The sequence below is a fragment of the Ammospiza nelsoni genome, chromosome 7 (assembly GCF_027579445.1).
Source record: "Ammospiza nelsoni isolate bAmmNel1 chromosome 7, bAmmNel1.pri, whole genome shotgun sequence".
NCBI lineage: Eukaryota > Metazoa > Chordata > Aves > Passeriformes > Passerellidae > Ammospiza > Ammospiza nelsoni.
In genome coordinates, this window is record NC_080639.1 from 38,825,258 (window position 1) to 38,849,983 (window position 24,726).

Consider the following 24,726-nt stretch of genomic DNA (forward strand, 5'->3'; position numbering starts at 1 on the left):
TATGCAAAAGTCTCCCAGGTTTCCACGATTAACAAAATTACAAAAGCACAAAGGGTAGCAGTTCTTCTTGTTTTTGACTATCCCTCAAAAACAAGAGATGGATCAAAGTGTCCTGTGATGAAGTTCATTAATCACACCCACACCATGAAAAACCATCGACTCTTGTGAACCCACTGCTGGCACAGGGAGGGCTGAGCAGTGCCCAGGGAGGATCCTGCTGTGGGCTGGGTGTTTATTTACTTGTTTCTCTCCCAAACAAGGCCCTGGCTGGGGTGGCATGGCCAGGGGGCAGGGATGGCTGTGGCCAGGAGTGAGGAGAGGCCGATCCCTGCCTGGCCCTGCAGGGCTTGGGATGCACAGAAACCTCTGCACTGGGAAGCACATCCCTGAAAACACGGATTGAGCTGGGTGTGCAAGGGGTTTGGGATGCAAATCTCTAAAAACAGGGATTGAGCTGGGTGGGAAAAGGGGTTTGGGATGCACCAAAACCTCTGCTGCTTCCTTTGCATTGGAAGCTGTGACAGTGTTCACAGGGCTCTGAGGATGAGGGAAGAGATGAAGATCTGACTCCATGTTTCAGAAGGCTGATTGATTATTTTATGATATATATTACATTAAAACTATACTAAAAGAATAGAAGAAAGGATTTCATCAGAAGGCTGGCTAAGAATAGAATAGGAAGGAATGATAACAAAGGTTTGTGACTCGGCTCTCTGTCCAAGCCAGCTGACTGTGATTGGCCATTAATTAGAAACAACCCCATGAGCCCAATCCCAGATGCACCTGTTGCATCCCACAGCAGCAGATAATCATTGCTTGCATTTTGTTCCTGAGGCCTCCCAGCTTCTCAGGAGGAAAAATCCTAAGGAAAGGATTTTCCATAAAGGATGTCTGGGACAGGAAGCAAATCCCTGAGAGCAGGGATTGAGCTGGGTGGGCACAGGGATACCTGTCCTCATCACAGCAGAGGATGGATGGGCAGCAGGGCACTGGAAAAGCCCTGCAGGGAGCAGGATTCCCTCTGCTTCCATCCCAGGCTGTGCAAGGATATCCCAACATGGGTTGGACCTGGGCTCTCCAAGCACATCCCAGGCTGTCCCCTGGACCACATCCTGCCCTTTTCCAGACCAGCCACAGGAGCTGTTTGCTGGAGGGGCCCAGTCCTTGTGAGGACACTGAGGATGAGGATTTTGTCCGTGCTGAAAGAAGTTCTCCATCTCATCCCCACAGCCAGAGATGAAAACACCCAAATCTTGTTGGATTTGCACCAAACTGCAAACACTGCACAGGGAGGGTGTGCTGTGGCATTGCAGCACTGCCACCCCTCTGGATCTGAAATGAAGGTGGAAATGGTGGAAATGAAGGTGGAAATGAAGCCTTGGCAGGGATTTTGAGGAATGTGGTGGGATGCAAGGGCAGGGAGCAGAGCTGAACCCCCGTGCAGCAGGGAAGGAAGGGGTTATGGTGAGCACCCAGCAGCTCCACGTGGAACAAAGCTGCCATTTCAGGGCCAGGACAATGGATTGTGTTTTCTGCCTGCGTTTCAGCCCTCCATGCATGCAGTTGGCACCAGGCTGAGCTCACCCACCCAGCCCTGCACTGCAGCATCTCTGTTCTGGCCAGCAGGGAGAAGCCAGACAAAGGGAGCTGAGTCGGCAGGAGAGGGAAGGACAGGGCTCAGAGCTCCCTGCTGCCCCCCAGGACACTGCAATCCCCTGGATGAGCGTTTTCTGTGCCACACACCCCATCATGGCCCTGCTCACACAATCCCTGCTGCCCCCCAGGACACTGCAATCCCCTGGATGAGCATTTTCTGTGCCACACACCCCATCATGGCCCTGCTCACACACTCCCTGCTGGCCCCAGGACACTGCAATCCCTTGGATGAGCGTTTTCTGTGCCACACACCCCAGCCTGGCCCTGCTCACACAATCCCTGCTGCCCCCAGGACACTGCAATCCCTTGGATGAGCGTTTTCTGTGCCACACACCCCATCATGGCCCGGCTCACACAATCCCTGCTGGCCCCAGGACACTGCAATCCCTTGGATGAGCGTTTTCTGTGCCACACACCCCAGCCTGGCCCTGCTCACACAATCCCTGCTGCCCCCAGGACACTGCAATCCCTTGGATGAGCGTTTTCTGTGCCACACACCCCATCATGGCCCTGCTCACACACTCCCTGCTGCCCCCAGGACACTGCAATCCCTTGGATGAGCGTTTTCTGTGCCACACACCCCAGCCTGGCCCTGCTCACACAATCCCTGCTGCCCCCAGGACACTGCAATCCCCTGGATGAGCGTTTTCTGTGCCACACACCCCATCATGGCCCTGCTCACACAATCCCTGCTGGCCTCCCCAGCAGTACTGAGGGGCCTGGCCTGGTTTTGTGGCTGGAGGATGAGATTTGCAATGCAGGCAGGCAGGCTCCAGCCAGAGGATGCAGCCACTGCTCCCCAGCTGTAAATATTTGCTCTAGCAACAGCTCCATTTCCTTTGAAGCATTTAAAAAGGTGGCAGGTTTAACGTGGAGGCACCTGCGGGCACGTGGCTTTAACACACACAGCACACACAGCAGGGCTTAGGCTGGGCTTTGTGCTGGGCTTAGGCTGGGCTTTGTGCCCTGCAGAGCAGAGAGAGGCTCATTTTGTCACCCTGGCCTGTTTTCTGGGAAATGAGCTTTAACTGTGTTACCAGCGACTGGCAAACCTGAGCTCTGTGTGGTGCAGTGGTGCTGAGAGCTCCTCTGCTCGTGCAGGGGTGCAGAGGTGGAATCCCAGCCTGGTTTGGGTTGGAGAGACCTTCAATCCCACCCAGTGCCACCCCTGCCATGGCAGGGACACCTTCCCCATCCCAGGGTGCTCCAGCCTGGCCTTGGGCACTGCCAGGGATCCAGGGGCAGCCACAGCTGCTCTGGCAATCCCAGCCCAGCCAGGAATTCCCAATTCCCAGTGTCCCACCCATCCCTGCCCTCTGGCACTGGGAGCCATTCCCTGGCTCCTGTCCCTCCGTCCCTTGTCCCCAGCCCCTCTCAGCTCTCCTGGAGCCCCTTCAGGCCCTGCCAGGGGCTCTGAGCTCTGCCTGGAGCCAGGCTGAACTTTCCCCCAGCTCCATCCCCACTGCTCCATCACCATTGCACCACCAGCTCTGCCCCATCACCCCTGATTCACCTCCACTGCTCTGCCAGCCCTGCTGGGTGCCCACACCCAGTGCCCTAAGGCAGGGGGTGCCCTGCAGCTGCCCACCAACCCCCTCCAACCCACACCCTCAGTGTTCTGGAGGGTTTGGGATGTGCCTTTGCCAGGCCAGGCTGGTGCCACCACACCCCAGCCATGCCCAGAGCTGTGCCCTGGGCTGGGGAAGTTCTGTCCCTGGTATTTCCCAGCCCTCCCAGCTGGCTGCCCACAGGAGATGTTAAAGCTGCAGCAGGTCTGGCTGTGCCTTCTGCATCCCCAGCATTTCCCCCTGTCTGGGTTCAGCCAAAGGCAGCCAGGCTGCCCCTGCCCCGCCAGGCAGTGAATAATTCAGTGAACTGCTGTTCTCCTTGTCTGCAACAGCAGTGCAGATGTTCAGAGCTGCTGGCAAAGGGGAAATGTTTGTTCTATGGGAAAACCTGCATCGTTGGCCTTGTGTTTAATTTAGCATGAAACAGAACCTTGCAGGTCCCTGGAGAGGAGAAGCTCTGGGGTGACCCAATTGTGGTTCTACAGTGCCTGAGCATGCAGGAGAGATGGGGAGAGACTTTGGGCAAGGGTGACAGGACACAGGGGATGGTTCCATCCTTCATGCCCAGGGTCCCTGGAGCACCCCAGGAGCAGCAGGTACATGGCAGCTCTGGGTAAGACATCACTGAAGGGAGCTGGTGACACTGGAAAGTGTGACTGAAAGGTCTGGAAAAGGTGTTTCCAGTGACTGCACAACTCCTGCCCTGGGAACCCTCCCCTCCCTCTGCCTTGCTGGGAGGCAAATGTTGTTAATCAGGCCTGTAAACTGGGATCCATATTTCTCTCCTGAGTTCTGAAACCCATTCAAGGCCTTTAAACAGCTCCTATCGGCTGAAAAAAAAAAAAAAATGAAATTCCTTTTATTGCTCCTGCCTGAGCATCCTGGGCAGTTCTTTGGGGAGAGCCTTTGGTGGGAGCACAGCGGGAGCTGTGGGTGCTGGTGAGTGAGCCCTGTGTGCCCTCTGCCTTGGGGACAGGGCTGCACTGTCCTGCTGCCTCTGGAGCCAGCTGGGGCTCAGCTCCAGCCCCTGCACTCCCCAGGGAACAGGGACAGGCCTCTCCTGGCCCCTGTTCCAGCCAGCATCTCCTGCAGCCCCCGGTGCTGCCCTGCTCTCACCCTGCAGCCTCATTAAATATTGACTCCTTCCCTCCCGTGCCTGTTTTCTGCTCCATTATCTCACTTTGCTCAGCACTTGCAGTCCCTGGCCTTGCTGGGAATCCCGAGGCTGTGTTTTGTCTGCCTGCCTTCCTGCCAAGAAATGGGGAAGGAAGGAAGGAGCTCCCGGCCAGGCTGGGCTCAATAACCCCAGCAGCTGCTGGGGGTGCTCTGCAGGGATGGCAGCAATGGGGCATCCAGGGAGAGGATTCATCTTCATCTTCATCTTCATCTTCATCTTCACCTTCATCTTCATCTTCATCTTCATCTTCATCTTCACCTTCACCTCCAGGTGCTCATCTTCACACCCTGGGCATTCTCCATCCCAGCTCTGCACCTTGTGTTAATCTCCACATCAGATCCAAAGTTAATCATTTCATTTCCAGCCCACAGAGGAAATTGAGAGGGCTGGATGGATATGGACCTAAGGACTCACTGGGCTGGGACTGAGCATTTCCACCCTGCAGTTCTGCAGGAGCTCGTTTTCCTTGGGAAGGCTCTCCTCAGAAAGCAGCCTGTGATTTTTATGTATTTTTTCATTTATTGCAGAAAAGCCCCTCTCTAGGCAAGCTCAGCATTCACAAACTGCAATCAATAACCTCTCCTGGAGTGTGCACTGCTCAGCTCAGGGATGGACTTTATGGGTGCTCTGCATCTTTATTGTGAATGAAACATCCTTGGCCACTGCTGAGCCAGGCTCTGGCTATTTGTTAAAGCCTCTCCAGCTTTATCAGATCACCTGGAACCTCACTGAAATGGCAGCTCAGGGTCCATCTGGGAGTGCTGAGCATCAGGGAAAATCAGGGTTCACAAATCAATCCTTTCCCTTCAGAGGTTCCTCTTGGATATAAATAGGTACAGAGAGGTTCAGGGGATTTTAGGAATGACTCAGCCCCAAAGTTCCAGCTCTTTATGGGGAGATTTTGGTGACCAACAGAGCAGTTGGGTCAGGGGAATTTAGGAGTGACTCGGCCACAACTTCCAGCTCATTATGAGGAGATTTTGGTGACAAACAGACCTTGGGGAAAGGCTGAGCAGTCTCATTCTCCAGTGAAATTCCACACACGCTCATGGCAGGGAGCCCTTGCAGAGCTGGTATGGCCATTAACCCCTGGGCATCACCAGGTGTGAATCACCAGGTGCCTGGGATGAGCCCTGGGAACTGCACATTGTGTAGCTGCTTCTTTTATTTGAATAAATAACTGTGAAAACAAAGGTCTTGTTTATTAGTTTTTATCCCAGAATAATTTCTTTACCTTGCACGAGCCAGCTCAGTCCCTTTTTTCACTTACCCACACTAATTTTGGCATTTGCAAATGTCGACATCCCGGTTAGAGACAACAACAAATTGCTTAAAAATCATCTCATCCTTTACAAGAATTCTTCTCTTTGCTCTGCTGCATTGATGTTAAATGCTCGCTGCGTGCAAGGATGCCTAAATTCATTAAACATTTTGCAAGGCCGGTTTTGACCTGAATATGCCTCATAGCAGGATTCAGAGCTGCCTTTGACTGCGTGCTGAAACCCAGGAATCCAGTTTATCCTGCAGTTTTCCCAGGTATTTGTGGCCAGCAGCATCTCCCTGTCCCCCCAGGTCTCTCGGTGTCCAGAGGGATTAAAATGCTGAGGTGGTTCAGGGAACCCCAGAATGTGCTGAGTGGGAAGGGACACACAAGGACCATCAGAAAGCTGTGAGTGCTTCCATGGTGGGAATTATTGCCTGGGAAAATCCTGGGATTCCTCACACTGCAGTGGGTTTGTCACCACAGGTGATGAAGAGCCCTGCTGGTTGGGAGAGAGCAGGATCCTCTGCTGGGACTGTGCTCAGCCACTGCTCCCTGCCCTCCTCTGTTATCAGTGCCGCTCTAACGCTGCCTTATCTCACAGCGCTCTTGTGAAGCTTAATTAACTAATTAATCTTTCAGAGAATTGTGATAGTCTCAGATAAAAGACACGGGGCAAACTATCTATTACCGCTTCCCTGGCTATCGACAATAACGTCGCTATTAATTCCCGAGAGCTCTCCGGGATTCAAACCTTTGTTTACCGAGGATATTGCCAGATTTTCAGGCTTTTAACAAAGCAGGTTGTGAAATTCTGAGCTGTTCCTGGGGCCTGCAGAGTGGGGAATCCACACCTTTGGCATCACACCTTTGGGATCCCAGGCCACCTCAGTGCTCCGTGAGCCAGGACGAGGAGTTCCTCCCCATCCAGTTATGGATGTGTGACATCTTGGTTTTTAATTGCAACGAGCACATTTAATTAGCAGTGGGTTTAGGGAGGAAAGCTGCCTGTCCCTTGCATGGATTTCCCTGCAGGACAGTGTGTGCTGCCATGCAGGATTCCCAGCACGTCGCTTGTGCGGCACTTCCTAAGCCATGCCCTGGCACAACCCTTATCCAGGGAATGGAAATTAGGAATGGTCACTTTCCAAACTATGGTGCTTATCCTTTTGCTTTTGCCCCCAAATTAATCTCCATGTGGACAGTTTCCATGGCCAGCAGGAGAGGCAGCAGCATGAGTGTTGTCGTGAAGGTGAGAGCTGAGTGAAAATCGTTCTTCCCTGGAAGGATAATGGGATGCTAATAGGGGACAGCGGGGTATGGATTGGTGGGGCTGACAGGAGGGAATGAGGTCTTGGGTTTGGGGTTAAACCAGATGTCAATGAGGACAGCACAGTCACCAAATGGGCTGATGGCATCTGCAGGGTCAGGGCTCCAGGCTCCTGTTCCCTGTGCAGCAGCCCTGCAGAAACCCTGCCTTGGGGAGAACTTGCAGGGAACGCTGAAGAAATGGGGGATCCCACCTGAGGAATGGGCAGGTTTGACATGCTGGGGAGGATGAACCTCCTGAGCACACCCAGGTGGCTTCAGTTCAGGTACAGATGTGTCGGGGTGGTGAATTCCATCCCCGTTTGTCCTGATTTCACTGGGGACCAGGTCCTTGGGCACCCACAGCCTTTCTGGCGAGCAGCAGGACCACGGCTTTCCACAGCAAAGGTCTAGAGTCAATCACAGCATCCCAGAATCCCAGATCATTTGGATCTAAAGGGACATTGAAGCCCACCCAGTGCCACCCCTGCCATGGCAGGGACCCCTTCCCCTGTCCCAGGCGCTCCCAGTCCCGTCCCCCCTGGCCTTGGGCACTGCCCGGGATGCAAGGGCAGCCCCAGCCGCTCTGGGCACCCAGTGCCAGGCCTGCCCACCCTGCCAGGGCAGGATTTCTCCCGAATCTCCGCTCTCCCCCTGCCCTCGCTTATTAAACCATTCCCAGCGTCCACTCACTCCCGGCCGCTGCCAGCGCAAAATGGAGGCGGCGGGGTCTCCCCCACCCCTTTCCCCCATTTTCCCACTCTTTTCCACCCTTTTCCAGGCATTCCCTCCCCCGGCCGGCGGCGGGACTACGAGTCCCATGGCGCCGCGGGCCGGGGGCGGAGCGGGGCTTTGTGCGGGCGGCATGCGGGGGAGCCGCAGCCGGGGCTGGAGCCGGAGCCGGAGCGAGCCCGCCCCGGGGGGAGGAGGGCGAGGGCGGCGAGCCATGACGGGCGGCGGCGCCGCGGAGCGCCCGCGGTGGTAGAGGGCGAGCGCGGGGCGCGGAGCCCGCCCGGGCCGGCGCGGGGCGCGGAGAGCGCGGAGCGGCCGCCATGGGCAACGCGGGGAGCGTGGACGCGCAGCAGACGGAGCTGAGGGCGCACAGCGTGCCCCTGAAGCTGCCCATGCCCGAGCCCGGCGAGCTGGAGGAGCGCTTCGCCGTGGTGCTGGTGAGCGCCGGCCCCATTGTCTGCGGGCAGCGCGGAGGGGCCGCCGGGGAGGAGCGCGGCGGGGGAAGGGGGGAGCGCCGCCAACTTGGCTCGGGAGCCGCGGCCGGGCACAGGTGGGCTCGGGGGGGCGGTGACGGGGCCGCGGCTCCTCTTTGTCTCGGCAGCCCCCCGAGGGCCGCCCTGCCCCGGCCCGGGCGGCTCCCGGGGCTCCTGGGGCTGGGCAGCGCCGGCGGAGCGCAGCCCGCGGGGAGCGAGCGGAGCGGGAGCGGCTCCGGCGGGGACGCTGCGGGGACTCCACTCCTGCTCCGCCGGGGACACCCGGTGCTGGTCCTCCGGGGACACCGCTCCTGTGCCCCCCGGGACACCTCCGGCTCTCTCCTCCGGGGACGCCGCCGTCCTTTTTCCCCGGGACACCCCGGTCCTTGTGCCCCGGTGCTGCCCCGGCTGTGCGCGGGCCAGCGGGGTTTGGTTTCGCTCCGCAGCACGGACGGGTCGCTGCCGTGTGAGATCGGCTCTGCGGGAAGGAAGGGCTGAGCTCTCCCCGGGCAAAGCTCCCGCTGCCTTCGGGGTGCCCGGGTAGCGCGGCTCCATCTCTTTTCTGCCGTGGTTTTGTGCTCGCAGCCACGTTTGCGTGTGGAAGGGAGCAGGGGCAGGAGGGCAGCGGCTCCATGTGCGTGCTGTGCCATGCCGTGCTGTGCCATGCCGTGCCATGCCGTGCCGTGCCCTGCGCTCGCTGCGGTGCCAGGGGAGCCCGGAGCTGCCGGGGTGATTCCCGTCCCGCATCCCTGAGCCGCCCCCCCGCTCCCCGCAACGCTCCCGGCGCTGGGAGAGGATTCACGACTGGTGTGTGTTGGGGATTATTTCTGGTTAGACCCAATTAGATTATCATGTCTAAGAAAAGAATAAGCCTATTCAGTCAGGAACCCCCACTGACGAGCCAAATGGCGAGTGAGATGTTACGATTATTAGGCACAGTGGAGAAAAGCCTGGTGTCGCGTTGCTCTTGTCGGGGTCGTGTTGGGGATGGGAGATGCTCCCGCAGGCAGCACATGGCTCGGAATCCGGGCTGGGTCCGTCTGTGACTACAGAAGGGCTCCCGGCTCCGTGTGCCTGCGTGGTCTGCGGGAGGAGATCGGAAATCGGCGGCTTTGGGTTCGGGGATGGTGATGGATGGCATCGGTAAAAGGCAGAGACGTCATTTGGGGCAGCCTTAGAAACGTGAAACGTAAATACACGGGAGATAGCAGCGCCCAGCCTGGCATTTCCCGAGGTGCTTGCAGGTTTTAGAAGATGGATTTCAATTAAGGCTGTGAGGATGAGTGCTGCGGCTTTGCTGTAGGAGAGGCCGGCCATGCAGTGGGCACTCTGTACAAACGCGGTGTTGGATGATTTTTTTCCTCTGACCTCTTCTCCCACTGGGAAAAGCTGTGAGATGGGACTCAAACAGCCCGAAAAATCACCTTTGTGCTATTCACCAGGGATGACTGGTGTTGCTGCAGCTTCCAGGAAATCTCTGACCAGCTCATGAAAGAATAAACTGCCAGGCTGTGATTATTTTGTTTTCTCTGTGGCTCTGAGGGAGAGATGACTGTGCCACTGGTCAAACCCCAGAATGGGGTAGGCTGGAGAAGTGCAGGGATTAACGAGAAAGGAATGATTAGGGGAAAAACCATGAGGAATATTTTCTGTGGGGAGAGAGGATTAGTCAGGAGCAGGCAGTCTGAAGAAGGAGATGCTGAAGGTTATAAGACTAAATCTCACCTTCTTTATGTGCTGTCTCAAGAAATTAGCCTGGCACAGGCGTCGCTGGCACACTCAGAGCCCTGGTGAGGTCCCGAGGGCTGTGCTGACAATACCAATTCCCAGATCTCTGATGAAATTCCCAGGGCTGGTGTGGACGTTGATGAGCACGGTGAGTGGCTGTGTGCAGGTCTCCCTCCTCACACTGGGGGGTTCTGCCCGTTCCTGTGTGGGAGAGGTCCCTCCTGTGTGTTTGGAAGTTTTGTTCTCTGCCCTCGCGCAGAGCAGGGAGCCCTGACCCTCCAAACCACGAGGAGAGCACACTTGGCCATGATTTCACCATGACACCAACTGGTTTATTTGTTCACGCTGTCCTGAGCTGCTCCAGCATCTCTGGAGTCCCTTCAGCGAGGGGATGCTGCGCCTGGAGCTGATGGATGTGTGCCAGCTTGTGTTTGTGGGGCTGTCAGAGGGTTTTGTGTCGAGAAAGGGCTCTGGTGAGGTGGTTTGTCCTCCTCAAAAACACACCTGGTCACCTCAAAGACACCTGGTCACGTTGAGCACACACTGTCACCTTAGAGATAGCTGGTCACCTCAAACACACACCTTGTCACCTTGAACACCCACTGTCACCTCAAACACACACCTGGTCACCTCAAACACACATTGTCACCTCAAACACACATTATCACTTTAAACACACACCTGGTCACCTCAAACACACACTGTCACCTCCCTCCTCCTGATCCTCCTTGAAGTGCATAAATTGATGGGAACTGCTCCAGGTCACATTTTTTGGGTGAAGGTCTCAAATCTTGTGCTCCCTGTGCCCTCAGCGTTCCCGAAGATGTCCTGAGCCAACGGAGGGACAGGGATGTCACTGGCTGTGTCACTCCTCGTGCTCTGTTGGGCAATAATCAGGGTTTTCCCCGTGGGTCTGTGTCTCCTGGTGCTGTTTGGGGCGCTGCTGCAGTGAATGTGCTGTCGTGGTTGGTGTGTTGAGCCTGTGCTGGTGGGCACCGGGCTCTGTGTGTGTATGTGTGTTCCAGGAGGATGTGTTTGATGGGATGTGCTTCAAGGAGGAAAATGTGGAGGACAACCCAAGAGAGAGCCAGGTTTCTGTAAGCTGAGTGTTGTTCTCCCATCCTCTCAAGCTGATGTGAATTCTCCCCTTTTCCTGTGAGGTAATTCCCTTCCTCCCAGGGTTACAGGAGAATGTGAACTCCAGGGAAGCAGTGCTGTGGTTTTGCCACCAAGTTCCCAGTTTGGCTGTGCTGGATCTCAGCTCTGGCTCTGTCTCTGAACTTCCCAGCACTGGTGCATCCCTTTGGGGACATCCCAGCCTTGTCCCTTCCCCAGTGCTCTCTTCTCTCAGCCATGTGGGACCTTTCCCTGTGGGCACTTGGGCATAAATCCTGGATTCTGGTGAGCAAAGCCCACCCTGGGCAGGGTGGCAGTGGAGCTGGGAGCTGTGGGAGGCAGTCCCAGGCCTGCAGCTCCTGCAGCAGGGTGGTCTCCCTGAACCCAGCACGGGGCTGCACGTTTGCAGATGCCACGTGGTTTGGAGGAAGCAGCCAGGCCGGGCTTGGCAGGGGAAATCGCTGCCTAATGAGCTGTGATTGACATAATTTGACTGCTGGATTACAAATGTGCGGTGAGGTTAACAGGAAATATCCTCTTCCCCCTCCCTCAGAGGGGTTTGGGTGCACAAAGGGCTCCTCTGTGCCCGTGGAGGGTCAGGGAGCTGTTCCTGCCATGCCCAGGTGAGGCACCCACCTGGTCCTGCTTTGCCCACAGGAGCATCTCCCTTCTGCTGGAATTCCCCCCTTGCCCCTGGATTTTGTCCCAGTGTTGTTCTCCATCCCAGGGAAGGCAGCTTGAGTGTCTCCTGCTGAAGAATTTGGAAGCTCAGTGTGAAAACTCTTAATGCTTCCCAGCTGTTTGTTCCCCTTCCTCATTGTCTATCAGATATATTAGGCATTGTTTTATAAAATACATACATATATATATATATGCATGGTTTAGGGTCTGTAAATCATTACAGGGCTGCAGGAGATATCTGTGGGATAGGGATATCCTGCCTTGGTGGGGCGCTGGGTTCCTCCTTGTGATCCCTAAATTTAACAGGATTCCCTTGGCATGGATTTGAGATCCTGGAGCACCTGATGCAGGTGGGAGTGGTGCAGGGAGGTGAGAGGCGCTGAGGTGGCTTTAGGAATCGTGAGGAAAATGAGATTTCTGGAATGCAGATCCCAAACAGACCTGTGGGGTTTCCTTGCTCAGGCCCCAGCTCTGACAGGCTCCTGCCAGTGGGGATTTTCCTCAAGGTCTCGTGAAGCGATTGGGGCAGTGACACCATTGCTTGAAGAAACAACCTCATAAATCACATGGTTAAATGTATATATTTCACAGGGGTTAAATGTGCAGCAATGCCTGGTGCTGACACTTCTGCCCAGCTGCTTTGTCACTCAGGGATGGCATTTGTAAGTTTTTCCACCCAGACATCACCAGAGAACATTTTTATAAAACAGATTTTTTCCTTTGAGTGTCTGGAATAGGAGGGTACCGTGGTGGGTATTTAGCTGTTGGTAACCCTGCTAAAATTAATTTCAGCTCCTGGAATACTTCTAAAGTGGCTGGGCTGATGTAGATGCATATATTTTTTGGTGTACCATTTTTCCATGCCAAATAATCCCATTAATTTGGGTGATGGTGGAGGGATGAACCTTCCAAATTACACATTAAATTTTGTTTAAGGTGAACAACAACAGGTCAAGCAAACCCTCTGCCTTTACCTTTAACCTGTCCCATCCTCTTTCCTCAGAGCATTGAAGCTTTATCAAACATCTCTATCAACCTCCTTAACCTTGTGGGAGGGATAAAGGGGTTTTTATGATGTTTGTTTTGTCTGCACGAGCAAGGTCGTGCAGGAGTTGGCCCTGAGGTGTGAAATGCTCTCTGGTGAGCTACTCCATGGCCTGGGTGATGCTGAAGAGAGAACTGAGAGGTGCAGGATGAGATTCAGATCAATCAGTGGCTCTTGAGTGGTTTCTGATTGGCGATTGAATGACTCGAAGCCACGGGTGGCTGCCCTCAGTATTTCATTTTGAAATCACTTCAGCTCTTCCTGCTGCATGAGGAGGTATTAAAGTGCGCAGAAACTTCTCCCCCTGAATGGCAAAGCTCAGCAGATAACAAACCCAGACCAAGATGTTTGATTTCCTCCTGTGCTTCCAGAAGCACACTGCTGTTTTTGCTGTATTTTGGGGTTGTTGGACAAAGATTGTGAATCATTCAGGTTACTCCCTAAAGACTCCAACCCCTTTGGAGTAAAACATCCACGTGAAGGTGTGCATGGTAATTACCAGCCCTGTTCTGTGTTTGTGTGGCTGCTTTGGAGAAGAGGTTTTCCTTGCTGGAATTTTGGGTTTTTCCCTGCTGGAGTTTTGGGTGCTCCTTCCAGCTGCAGAAGGGATTGGGCGTGTGGGATCATGGGTTCCATGTGGGACCAGCACCATCCCCGCTTCCACAGGGCCCAGGCAGTTTCCTGCTCCCATTTGGAGTCCAGCACCTGCTGAAGAAATGATTTTTTCACCCCAGTCTGTCAGAAGTGGTTTAAATCTGTCCCCTTGCTCTGGAGCTGAGGGGGTGAATGACTGGTTTTACTTTCCTCATTTCTTGCTCTGGATCCATCCTAAAACGAAACCAACCTTTGACATTCTCTTTCTGATTTTAGTTTGTTCACTTAGGGACAAACCTTGTGCCATGCCTGCCTTTCCCCCTAAACACACTTTGACTTTGGAGCTTTCTGCTCATTTTTTCCAGGCTGGCAGGGGGAATGAGCACTGCCCAGAGGTGGGAAATCCCTGGGACTGTTGCAGTTTTGCTTTTGCTTTCCTTTGCTGACCCTGCCATGGATTTGGGTGGTGGCAGTGGGGATGTGGCTGGGGAGGGTCTCTGGGCAGGGCTCAGGTGCTCCAGGGCCACCAGCACTGCTGTGCCCAGCTGAAGGGGCTGGCACTGGTGCCCACTGTGGGTTTAGGGCACAGGGAATGTAAAATTCCTGGGTTCTGCTGCACGAGTTGGTGTCAGGCTTGGTGATGTTCAGCAGGAGAGTTTGGTGCCACTTTTGCACCAAAACCATCCCAGGCTGCTCCAAGCCCTGTCCAGCCTGGCCTTGGACAATTCCAGGGATTGGGGCAGCCACAGCTTCTCTGGGAATTCCATCCCAGGGCCTCCCCACCCTCTCAGGGAGAAATTCCTTCCCGATATCCCACAAACTTTGGGGACTAGGGGCACCCCTGAGGGCTCCTGCTGCTGTTACCAACCTCTTCTGCTGCCCCTGGAGCACCAGGACAGGACCTCTGAAAGGGCAGGAGGCCAGAGTGACAGAATCCCAGCATGGCCTGGCTTGGAAGGGACCCTAAAGCCCACCCAGCGCCACCCCGCCATGGCAGGGACACGTCCCATTGTCCTGTCCAGCCTGGCCTGGGACGCTGCCAGGGATGCAGGGGATGCAGGGGCAGTGTCTCTGGGAATAGCCCACATTTCTGGGGTTCTGTGGTGCAGAGCCAGCCCTGCCTGTCTCCTGGGCCGGCCTGGCTCTGGCAGGGCAGGCTGGCACCCGGCTGTGCCCGCAGGAATCCGTGTTGGAGCCCTGGCACCCTGACCCGCTCTGCTCTCCCCAGCACGAGCTCATGAATTATGCACAGCATGCTAATGCGGCAGCACTTCAGCACCAGCTGATTTTTAAGCATCTGGGCTGCTCTTGGCTTTGAATGAGGCACTTTCTGATCAGGATCCAAGCACTGCCCCGTGCAGGAAGGCAGGCGTGAGGAGGGATTGCTTTTCCTGCTCCTTTTCCGTGTCCTCAGAAGGTGTGGGGACAGCAGGAGGCTGGAGCTGTGCCTCTGGAGGGTTTTTCTAACTCTGCTGGGAGGTGTAAATGGGATTTTTCTTTGGTGAGCAGAAGATGAGGTTTTAAAAGCAGCAGAGCAGTTTGCAGTGTGCTTGCAGGCAGTGCTGGTGATCCGGCTGCTGAGGATTTCTGTGGTGAGCAGTGTGCAGCCACATTTGAGACAAACTCAGCTGAATTACTGTTTTCTTTGTTTGGGAGAGTCCGTTTGGGAGTTTGGTGTGGGAAATAAGTGACACCAGCTTGTTCCATTTGAGTTATATTCAGGTTAGAGAAAATCTCCACCCCGGGGCCAAAGGGCTCAGGCTGGTCAGGTAACAGCCCTTGGAGCTGCTGGTGCTCAAAAAGTGGGAATTTCCCGTTTATCACGTCCTGGTTTCATTCTGGGGGGGTGAGCAGGTTTCCATCGCTTTGTGTGCTCTCACCAGCTGGCCCCAGGGTTGTGTTCCTGCCCACGTGGCTGCTGGGAAATGCCAGTTAGTTCTGCTCCAGTTTAGGATGGATTTCAGGGAAAGGCTCTTCCCCACAGGGTGCTGGGCACTGAGAGCTCCAGGAGCATTTGGACACTGTCCCAGGGATGCTCAGGGTGGGATTTTGGGGTTTTTGATCCATCATCCTTCCAGCTAAGGAGATTCCCTGACCTGTGATATGTGTCTGGTGAAAGGTGTGTGATGTTTTCACTCACAGCTCCAGCCCTGCTCCTCTCTGTAGCTCCCAATGCCCAGAATTCCGTATGGATATATGGAAAACACAAGCATTAATCTGTGCAGGCTCTGCCTCTTCCCAAAGTCCCGCCTTTCTGGAGTGTTTCACGGCCCAGAGGCTTGGCTAATGTATAACTTGTATATGCTGGGCTCTCAGTGCCATATTGCAGAGCTGCAGCGTGTGCTGGGTTTCAATTCAGCCTGGGCTCTCTGTAACAAAACAAGTGTTTGTCTGCGGGGACTGCGCAGCCTTAAACATACATTTGGGGAGGATATTCATAAAGCGCCAGAATGGGGGCATTGTCCTGCCAATGAATGCTGCTCACATGGGAGCTGGGCTCTGCTGGACCTCCAGGACTCTGCCTCAGCTCTGCAGAGCAGCTCTGTGTCCTGGCTGAGGGGCTGGAGCTGCGCCCGGCGCTTCCCAACCGTGCTGGGGACACCTCGGGAGCTGGGAGCTGCCCTGGGAACTGGGACAGCACTGCCAGGCCGGGGCTGGGCCCCAGGGAGGGATCCTGGGGCAGGAAGATGCACAGGAAAGCTCCCAGAGGTTGTGACTTCCCTCGTCACATTGAGCAGCGCCGAGCGGGGTTAACCAGGACAGGACACGGGAGCGGCGTCCCACAGGGCTGGGATGGGATTTTGGGATTTTGGGAAGGAATTCCTGGCTGGGAGCGTGGGCAGGGGCTGGGATGGGTTTCCCAGAGAAGCTGTGGCTGCCCCTGGGTCTCACCCTGGAGCTGCACCAGAACAGCTTGGAGCAGCAGAAGGTGTCCCTGCCCATGGCTGGGGTGGCACTGGATGATCCTTCATGTCCTTTCCACCCCAAACCACTCTGGAATTCTGCAGCTCCTTTCAGAGGTCGTGTCCTGGTGGCCCAGGGGCAGAAGGGATTGGTGGTGGCAGCAGGGCTGCCCCTGGTGTCCCCAAAGCTTGTGGGCAGCCCTGGCCACGCTCCCCACGTGGGTGTTGGAGTTGCTCCAGGACAGAACATTCTTGAGCCTTCCAGAATCATGTGAGGAGATTTTAGATTGTGTAGTGTGTGTCTGGCTGTTGTGAGAGATACCTTAAAAAGTACAAAAATTGTTTTTCCCCCTCTTTTTTCTTTTTAACATATATTATTTGGCCAGAAATCCTTTACTATAAAAGGACTTGGGGCAGCTCTAGAGTGTACATCTGTTCCTTGTTTGTCTGCAAAATGACTGTACAGTGGAGGCCAAAAGCAGAGAATAGAGGGTTGTACAAATTGGCAAAGTTGCTGAAGTCTTTCAGAAGCCAGTAATTACAATGAAGAAGCAAATTGTTCAATCCAGAAACGCTGGTTGTTCATGCATCCAGCATCCTGGCATGTCCCCCTGTGGCTGCCCTTGTCCTGCTTTCCAGAGGACAGACAAACAGCCCGGTCCCACCTGGGCCAGGTTTGGGGCTGGCTGGTGGCACCGTTATCCAGAGGGCTGGGAAGGCATGGAAGGGGATGGAAATGGCTTGGCTGAGTTCATACAGCACTTTTCTGACAAAGGTTCTCAATGATTTACTGTGCTTGGGAGTGCTTCAAAGGCCTCTCTGCCCAGCTCCGAGCCTTGCAAGTGCAGATGATCAAATAAATTAACTATCACAAATATTTAACTTAAAGGCTGCTCAAACAGGAGCTTTGATGTTGAGTGTGTGTGTGGGAGCCTCTGTGTGGCTCTGCACTCTCCCAGGGATATTGGGTGAACACTGAATTTGTCTCTTCTCTCAGATACAAGAAGCCTAAAACTGGAAATGTAAATAATAATGAATTACATTTATTATTCCCCCTCCATGGGCAGCAGGTTGGGATACAGCCCTGGGTGGCATTGAGATGAATTATGGCACAAGGAGTTTTCTTGGGAAGCTGATGGAAAATGGATTGTGAGCAGGGCAGTCACACTTTTGAGGACTGCAGGGCTGGCCATGCCATCCCTACAAAAAAAGCGATTTTTCATGGCATTGGTGCCAGGTGTTGCTCGGTGGCCACAGCTCTCCAGGTAACCAGAGTCCCTTTGATGTCAGGATAATTACTCATGGATTGCTGGGTAATTAACTGAATCCTTGTGATATAGCAGCTGCTTACAGGTGGCTGGGCTGGATGGCTGTGAGTTGTTGGCTGCAAAGTGCAGCTCCCTGGGACAGTCTGGGAGCTGTCAGAGCTTCCCAGAGATCAGCTCGCAGGGAATTGTGTCTGAGAGCTCAGCTTCAGCTGCACATCCCTGTTCTCTTGATCATCTAAACGAGTATCTGAGCGAGGCAAATGCACAATGTGCTTCTTGCTAAGTGAAACAAGAACTTTGCCGCTTGATGGGCGTTTTTGCTCCATGAATTTTTCAGGAGCCTCTGGCGGTGCTGTGGAGGGAGGAGAGGAGTGAGAGGGGCTTGGAGCAGCCTGGGGTGGTGGAAGGTGTCCCTGCCCATGGGGTGGGATGGGATAATGGAATGGGGTGGCCTTTAAGGTCCCTTCCCACCCCAACCATCCCAGCATTCCACGATTCTGTGCCTGAGCGGAAAGTGAAGTGCACAAAACACCGTGGGGAAAACGCTTTGCTTTCGAAATTTGGTTTTTTTATCTCCTGTAATACCAGACCCTGGGGTAGTCAGGGGTGTTTTCCTTGTTGTGCTGACCACCCTCAGGAGCAGTGAGAGATTCAGCTGACCCAGATCAAAGGGCAGGAGGAGTTTAGGAAGCTGAGTCCCAGGCCTGGTGTGGATTAGAGGGAAGTGACCTCTCAGCTCAGCCCACGCAGGGGTTTCAGGGTCAGCTCAGGGCCTGGTGCCCTTTCCTCCTGTCTCAGGCCTCTCTTGCTCCCTCTGAGCCTGCAGGAGCTCTGGGGCCATTCCCAGCTCTCCCATCGCTGGGTGTGGGGGTAAGAGGTGTTTTCCAGAAATAAATCTGTGTGTATTCCTGGAAGTGCAGCCTGCTCTGAGCAGAAGGCAGGTGGGCTTTCTCCCTGCTAGGGGAGGATTCTGTCACATTTAAGTGCTTCAATGAGAACATGAAAGGAATTGTGCAAGAGTTCCCATGAGCTGAGTCCCCATTCAGGATCCCTCAGCAGCCAGGGGCATGCAGATCAATTCCTGAATGTCAGAAAAACCTCTCTTTTCTCCTGCATCCTTGGGTGTGGCACATCCAAGGGATCCTGAGCTGGATTTGCAGGGCAGAGGAGGAACTGGGGTACCTACAAACACCAGTGAGGCAAAAATTGATTAAGCATGAAATTCTTCTCTGGCGGTGAATTATCTGCTGGCTCGGGGACAAAAGGTTGCACAACTGAAAGGGAAAAGGAATTTTATTTGGAAAGCTCAGAGCTATTGTTTGTTTGGTTTTGCTGGTGTTTATTTTCTGTCTGATGGCAGATCTTTGTTAAAGGTGAATTATCCCTTCTGTTCAGCAAGTGGAGTGAAAACGGCCCCGATGCACTTGTGAGGCATTCAGGGAATTGTTGGAATTGTTGGAATTGTTCGAGGTGCTCCGAGGAAGTGCTTGGGGGTACTTGAGGTGCAAGAACCTGTGTGGAGCAGAGTGTTACTGGTGTGCCTTGTTGTGCTATTGAAACAGCCCAGACAGCACATAAATAAATGTACAGATGCACTGAAACATCACAAATAATACCTGTTGTAATATTTTGAGTTTAACCTACAGGCTTGTTGGGTACCACGTCCCAGCTGCTGCTTCTGGTGTGCCAAAATATTTCACAGAAAAGATGTGGAGGGAGAAAAGCACCTTCTCTTTAAGCTGGGGAAATGCAGGTTTGGGTTTATTCCATCCCAGAAACAGCGGGTTTGGGAGTGCCTTGTCAGGAAGATGTTCCTGCTGTGACAGCTCAGGGTCTGTCCCAGGGCCACCCATCCCCGGGCTCACATTTTAACTCTTTTTAGCCACGATTTCCTGCTCAGGGCCTTTTCCCACAGAGATACCAGGCAGACAGGGAGGCCTTCACCGTGTGTAGCCAAAACACTGAGCCAGGGCTGGCATGGGCTGCTCTTATCCCACTGACCTTGTGCTGGGGATGCCACACGCATGGCACGGCTGCTGCTCCTCTGGGAGCTCAGCAGTGACCCAGTTTTGTGTTCCAAGGTGCCTCAGTTCTGGCTGTTTCCTCCTCTTTTCAGTCAGCAGAGATTTTTTGTGTTCTGCTCATTCCCTCCATCAGCAGGTTTTGGGTGAAAACTTCCCCTTTCCTCTGCAGCAGCTCCTGCAGCATCCCAGTGCAGCCCGAGAATGACAGCAGCAATAATAATAACAGTGATAAGGGCTTCAGACAGTGATTAACAGAGCAGATTTATGGATTTTTCTGGCCAGCCTCCATCCTTGGAGATGTCTGTGCTTGTCCTCCCCTGGGGGACGGTGCCCAGCGCAGGATCAAGGGGGTGCTCCTTGGCCAGGCTGGTGTTTGTGGTGCTGCCCCTGCCCCATCCCTGGCTCCCTGGACATTCCAGGACATTTCCAGCCCAGCTGTGCGAGCTCAGCCCTCTCTGTGTGCTCTCTCGGAGGCATTTGGAGCTTCGTGGGAGGGAATGTGGCTGGAGGAATATCAACATGCCACGAGCAAATCCACCTCATTAGGGAGCGGGGTTTAACATTTTTTTGCGTTAGTGGGAGGCTGAACTGTGGTGTTTGTGTGCTTGGGGTGGAGGGGGAGGAGGGATCTGTGTGCTGTGCTGGATCATGGGGGATGGAAACCCATGAGAAGGGAGAGATGGCGAAAAGGAAAAACCCCAAAGGTTGGGTTTGCTGTGCCACAGCTGCAGGAAATCCTGAGCTGGGATGCACAGGAGTGGCTGTGGGAGGTGATGCCAGTGGCAGGGATAGCTTTGGGAGGGATTTTGGGAAGGAATTCCTGCCTGGGAGGGGCTGGGATGGCATTCCCAGAGCAGCTGCGGCTGCCCCTGGATCCTGGCAGTGCCCAAGGGACCCTGGAGCAGCCTGGGACAGTGGGACGTGTCCCTGCCCATGGCAGGGATGGGTTGGGATGGGTTTAAGGTCCCTGTGACCCAAACCTGGCTGGGATCCTGGGATTCCTCTCCAGGGAAAGCTGTGGTTTAAGTACGGGACATTTCCCTGTTCCATCATCCCACAGTTCCCACAGCTCCCAGCCTGTGCTGAGCCAGTCTCTTCCACCAGGTTAGGATTATTTATTGGGATTATTTTCCCTGTGTTTGACTGGAGCAGCCTTTCCCAGCTGCTGGGATCTCAGAGCAGTGTCTCCTGTTCATGCCAGGGGCACCCAGGGTGTCCTCACGTTGTTTCCTGCTGTGTTTTGATGCCATTTTTCCTTCTTTCATGTCACATTTTGACCTCTGGAAGATGTCACCTATCCAGGTGTTAACCTAGTCCCTCAGTTCCCATGCAACACAGGAACTCCTGTAAAATAAAAAGGGCTTTATTTTACTCCAAATAAAACAATAGCTGTACTTACAAACCTTTCTGAATTGTTTAGGTAGTGCTTTACACTGGATTCTTCCCTCCCTTCCCTCTGCTCAATGCTCAACTCCTCAGCTCATATGAAAATAGAAAACTTTCTTCTTTTTTTTTTTTTTAATTTAATTTAGTTTTAATAGGCAACATCTTTTTCCCAGAGTCCCTGAGTTGTGGTAGCACCATATTGAGCAGGGGTTTATGTTACATGAACAACCATTTCACTTGGTCATACCCAATTTCAGTTCTAGGCAGATTTTTACTGGCCTTTCACTTAACAGCTAAATCATCTGGAAAATAGGTTGGAGTTTTTTATGTTGTGTGGGGCTTTTTCCTGAGGTGAAACCAGTCTGAAAATCACCATAAGTGCTCTTCAGTGTGCAGGGATGGGATGGTGTCCCACCTCAGCGTGGGGTACAGCAGGAACAGTTTGAGAGTTTTTAAAATTCAGTGTAATCAGGGCAGTGCCTTGGGTTTGGCTGGCAGTGGCTGATTAAATGCCATTGGTATTTTTTACCAATTTTTTTTTTTTATTTTTTACCTTTTAAATTTTTTTTTAAATTTTTATTTTTTACCATCACAGGAGAGCTTCCCTTTCCTTAAAACATCATTCCAACCTAAAATAGGATGTGTTCAAATCCCCTACATCAAATCCTCAAAAATCCCTTTCAAACCTCAAGCAGTTCCTGGTAACTTCTGAACCAGGACGCCAGGAAAAACCTCAGATGGGATTGAATAAACTCCATTATCCCAGTACTTGTGCATAAGATGAATGGAATAATGGGAAAAGCAGAGCTTTGTTCATGGATCCCATTTCTTCCTAGGAAATGAGTTGGGAGGGTGGATGGGTGGGATGGAGACAGTGCTTCCAGCAGGAGAGCTGATGCTCATTGACAGCTCATGGATCAGCAGTTTTCCAAACAAAACTGGGGAGCAGCAGCCTCACATTCTGCTGGGATTGGATCATTTGGAGAAGGAAATCCAGATTTTCAAAGCAGGAGCCCATTCAAGGACAGTATTTATATATTTATATACACTGTTTAGCACTGGAGTGCTAAAAAATCAGGGATTGAGTAGGATTGGGTGATTTGGCAGATCCATGTGGGATGGTCAGAGATGCTGCTGCTAAAAAATCAGAGATTGAGTAGGATTGGGTGATTTGGGATGGTGGGATGGTCAGAAGTGCTGCTGCCCCACAGCAGTCACGATTCTCACCCAACCAAAGGGATTTTTTTGTCCCTGGAAATGTCTCGTTTCAGGGGTGACTTCAGCTCTCCAAGTAAAGTGGTATTTTTGTCCTTATGTGGGAATATTAGAGCTGGAATTCCAGCAGAGGTGTTGAGATTCGTGAGGGATGGATGCCTGGAGTGGGCATTAAATGGAGATACTTTTAGTTTAAATGTTGGTATTTAGGGGGGAGTTGTGTAATCTGAATTTTAGGAGGTGATGCAGGATCAGGGAGTGATGCTGGGGAAGGAGTTGGGGATGAAACCAGATTTCCTTGATCCAGGGGTTTTTTTGGGAACTGGGGAAGAGCACATCTCCTTGTGGGTGCTCTTTGCCAGGTTTTGTGTGCCAGGGGGCTGCAGAGTGAAAAAAGGTCCTGCTGAGCACAGAAAAGGCCAAAGAATTTTAATTTTCCTCAAAACCACTGGAGAAATGAATTTGTCCCCCAGTCTGCTCAGGGATCACCCAGGAATACGTGGATGTGAGAGGGACAAGCTGGCATTGTCCTCCCCAGGATGGGGGTGCAGCAGCACCATGGCTTTTCCCCTGAGCTGCTGCTGGGGATTTTTAGAGCTGCTAAAACCAGGGGAAAAAGGGAATTCTGCTGTTCCCAAGCCCTGGATAACCTGGCAGTGAGGTGCCTGTTCTGTGGTGTTTAATGCTCACGTTGTTCATCACTTGCTGCACAACCAGAGCAGGTTATTTTAAGGTTTGGGTTAGAATAGATTTGCTGTTATCTCATCCTGCATGTTGAGTTTCTCAGATTTATTGGTTTTAGACACCCTCTTTTCATTCTGTTCCTTTGGTGTTTGGGAAAGGATATTTTCCTTCCCTTTTTCTGTGGCAGTGCATCCCTCCCTTCCCTCATGTTTTCCTCACCTTTTCAGGTGCTCAGGACTCTTGAGTTGTAAATATTTTGATGCCTGTTTGGATATAGTTTGTGAATGCTGGAGTAATTCATGTTTATTGTTGTTTGTGGTGCCTCTCATCTCTTCATTTTCTCCCTCCCAGCAGTTTATAGATTTTTATTCTTTTATGCTTTAATCTGAAGATGGAGGAGTTTAACTCATCCAGTCTCGGTGTAGTTTGAGGTGTTTGGTGAGCCCAGTGTGGCTCCTGAAAATGCTGCTTTATTTTGTGTATTCCTTTCCCTTGTCCACCTCCCTTCCAGTGATTTTTTTCCTCCTCCTTCTCCCTGTGATTCCATCTGCAGCTCTTTATTTTGTTGCTGTCTCCTTTGCTCTGGCCTGAGCTTCTTTTCCATAACTTAATCCTCCTCTGCCAAAATCAATTCAGTTTTTTTGTGTTTTTTTTTTTTTTTTTTGCTTGCAGACAATATTATCCCTGCCTGTCTGTGCTCAATATTCCACAGGTTTGCTTGCATGGCCCTTAAGTAGCTTAGGGATAAAAACAAGGATCATTTTCCAGTAATTTCCTGGGTGACTCAATTAAGTTTCAGTTGTTGCAGTAATTCAGTGCCGGGGTTATTTATGGCACAATCAGCCAGGGAGTCTCTCTGGAGTGTTCCTGGAGCTTCCCTGCGTGGGAAGGAGCCACCAGGAAGGGATGGCTGTGACCTGGGATCATGGAGTGCTTTGGGTGGGGAGGGATGGAAGGATTTCCCAGGGACACCTTCCATGTCCCAGCTGCTCCAGCCTGGCCTTGGGCACTTCAGGGATCGAGCCACAGCTTTTCTGGGAATTCCATCCCAGCCAGGAATTCCCAATGTCCCTCTGGCAGTGGGAATCCATCCCTGTGTCCTGTGTGTCCTGTCCCTCCATCCCTCACCCAAAGTCCTTCTCTGAGGGCTCTGCATCTGCAAATCCAGGATATTTTCCCATTTACAGCCAAGCCTCCCCCAGGCTGTGTTTTCCCAGTGGGCTGGGAGCTCACAGGGAGTAGCTCAGGCAGGCAGAGCTGCTCCCCCTGCACCATTCCTGCGGGATAAAAAGGGCTGTCATCCCCTGTTTTTGCTGGAAACCCACTTGAGCACAGCCCAGTGTAAGGGGAAGTGGCTCTGGCCCGCAGATGTTGAGCATGAATCATGCTGCTTGTCTCTGTTTCTCAGCTGGGGTTCACTCCTGGGCTGAGGAAAATAAAAATGGGCTTTTATTGCCTCGTTGGGGATGGATGCAGTGGGATCAGTGCTGGAGCACCCTGGAGCCTGCATCCCAAAGAGATGAGCCCAGCTTTGTGCTTGCCCTGGGTGCTTTGGAACAGGGCTTTTCCTCCCCAGCATTCCCAACAGATGGAAATTCCCACAAATGGGGAATGCTGGCCAAGCTGTCCCAGCAAGGCTCTTCCCTGCTTGTTTTTGGAGGAGAAATCTCCATAAATTGCTGTGGAGGCAGGAGCACTGATGGCACATAGCAGCTGCAAAGCAGCAATAATCATCTTTCTGGGCATTCATTTAGGGGATGGATTGGAAAAGCTTAGGAGGCCTGAAAATCCAGGATGTTTCCAGGATTTGTTTGGTGCTTTTGGGCCTCACCTGGTCCTTAAAGCAGGGCTTTGCCACACCTAGACTGGTGCAGGAATAGCTGCATAAATATAAGTACATATTATTA

The 24,726-nt window shown here is 53.1% G+C and overlaps 1 protein-coding gene across 5 annotated transcripts in view; it reads left to right on the top strand.

The window, feature by feature from the left end:
• The first annotated feature begins 7,957 nt into the window (after positions 1–7,957).
• FMNL2 (formin like 2) overlaps positions 7,958–24,726 on the top strand; it is a 115,331-nt gene continuing 98,562 nt past the window's right edge. For all 5 annotated transcript variants that reach the window (XM_059476055.1, XM_059476058.1, XM_059476057.1 and 2 more), the window contains exon 1: positions 7,958–8,139. In XM_059476055.1, coding sequence (XP_059332038.1) covers positions 8,023–8,139 — 117 coding nt within the window. In that variant the 5' untranslated portion in view covers positions 7,958–8,022. The remainder of the gene's footprint in view (positions 8,140–24,726) is intronic.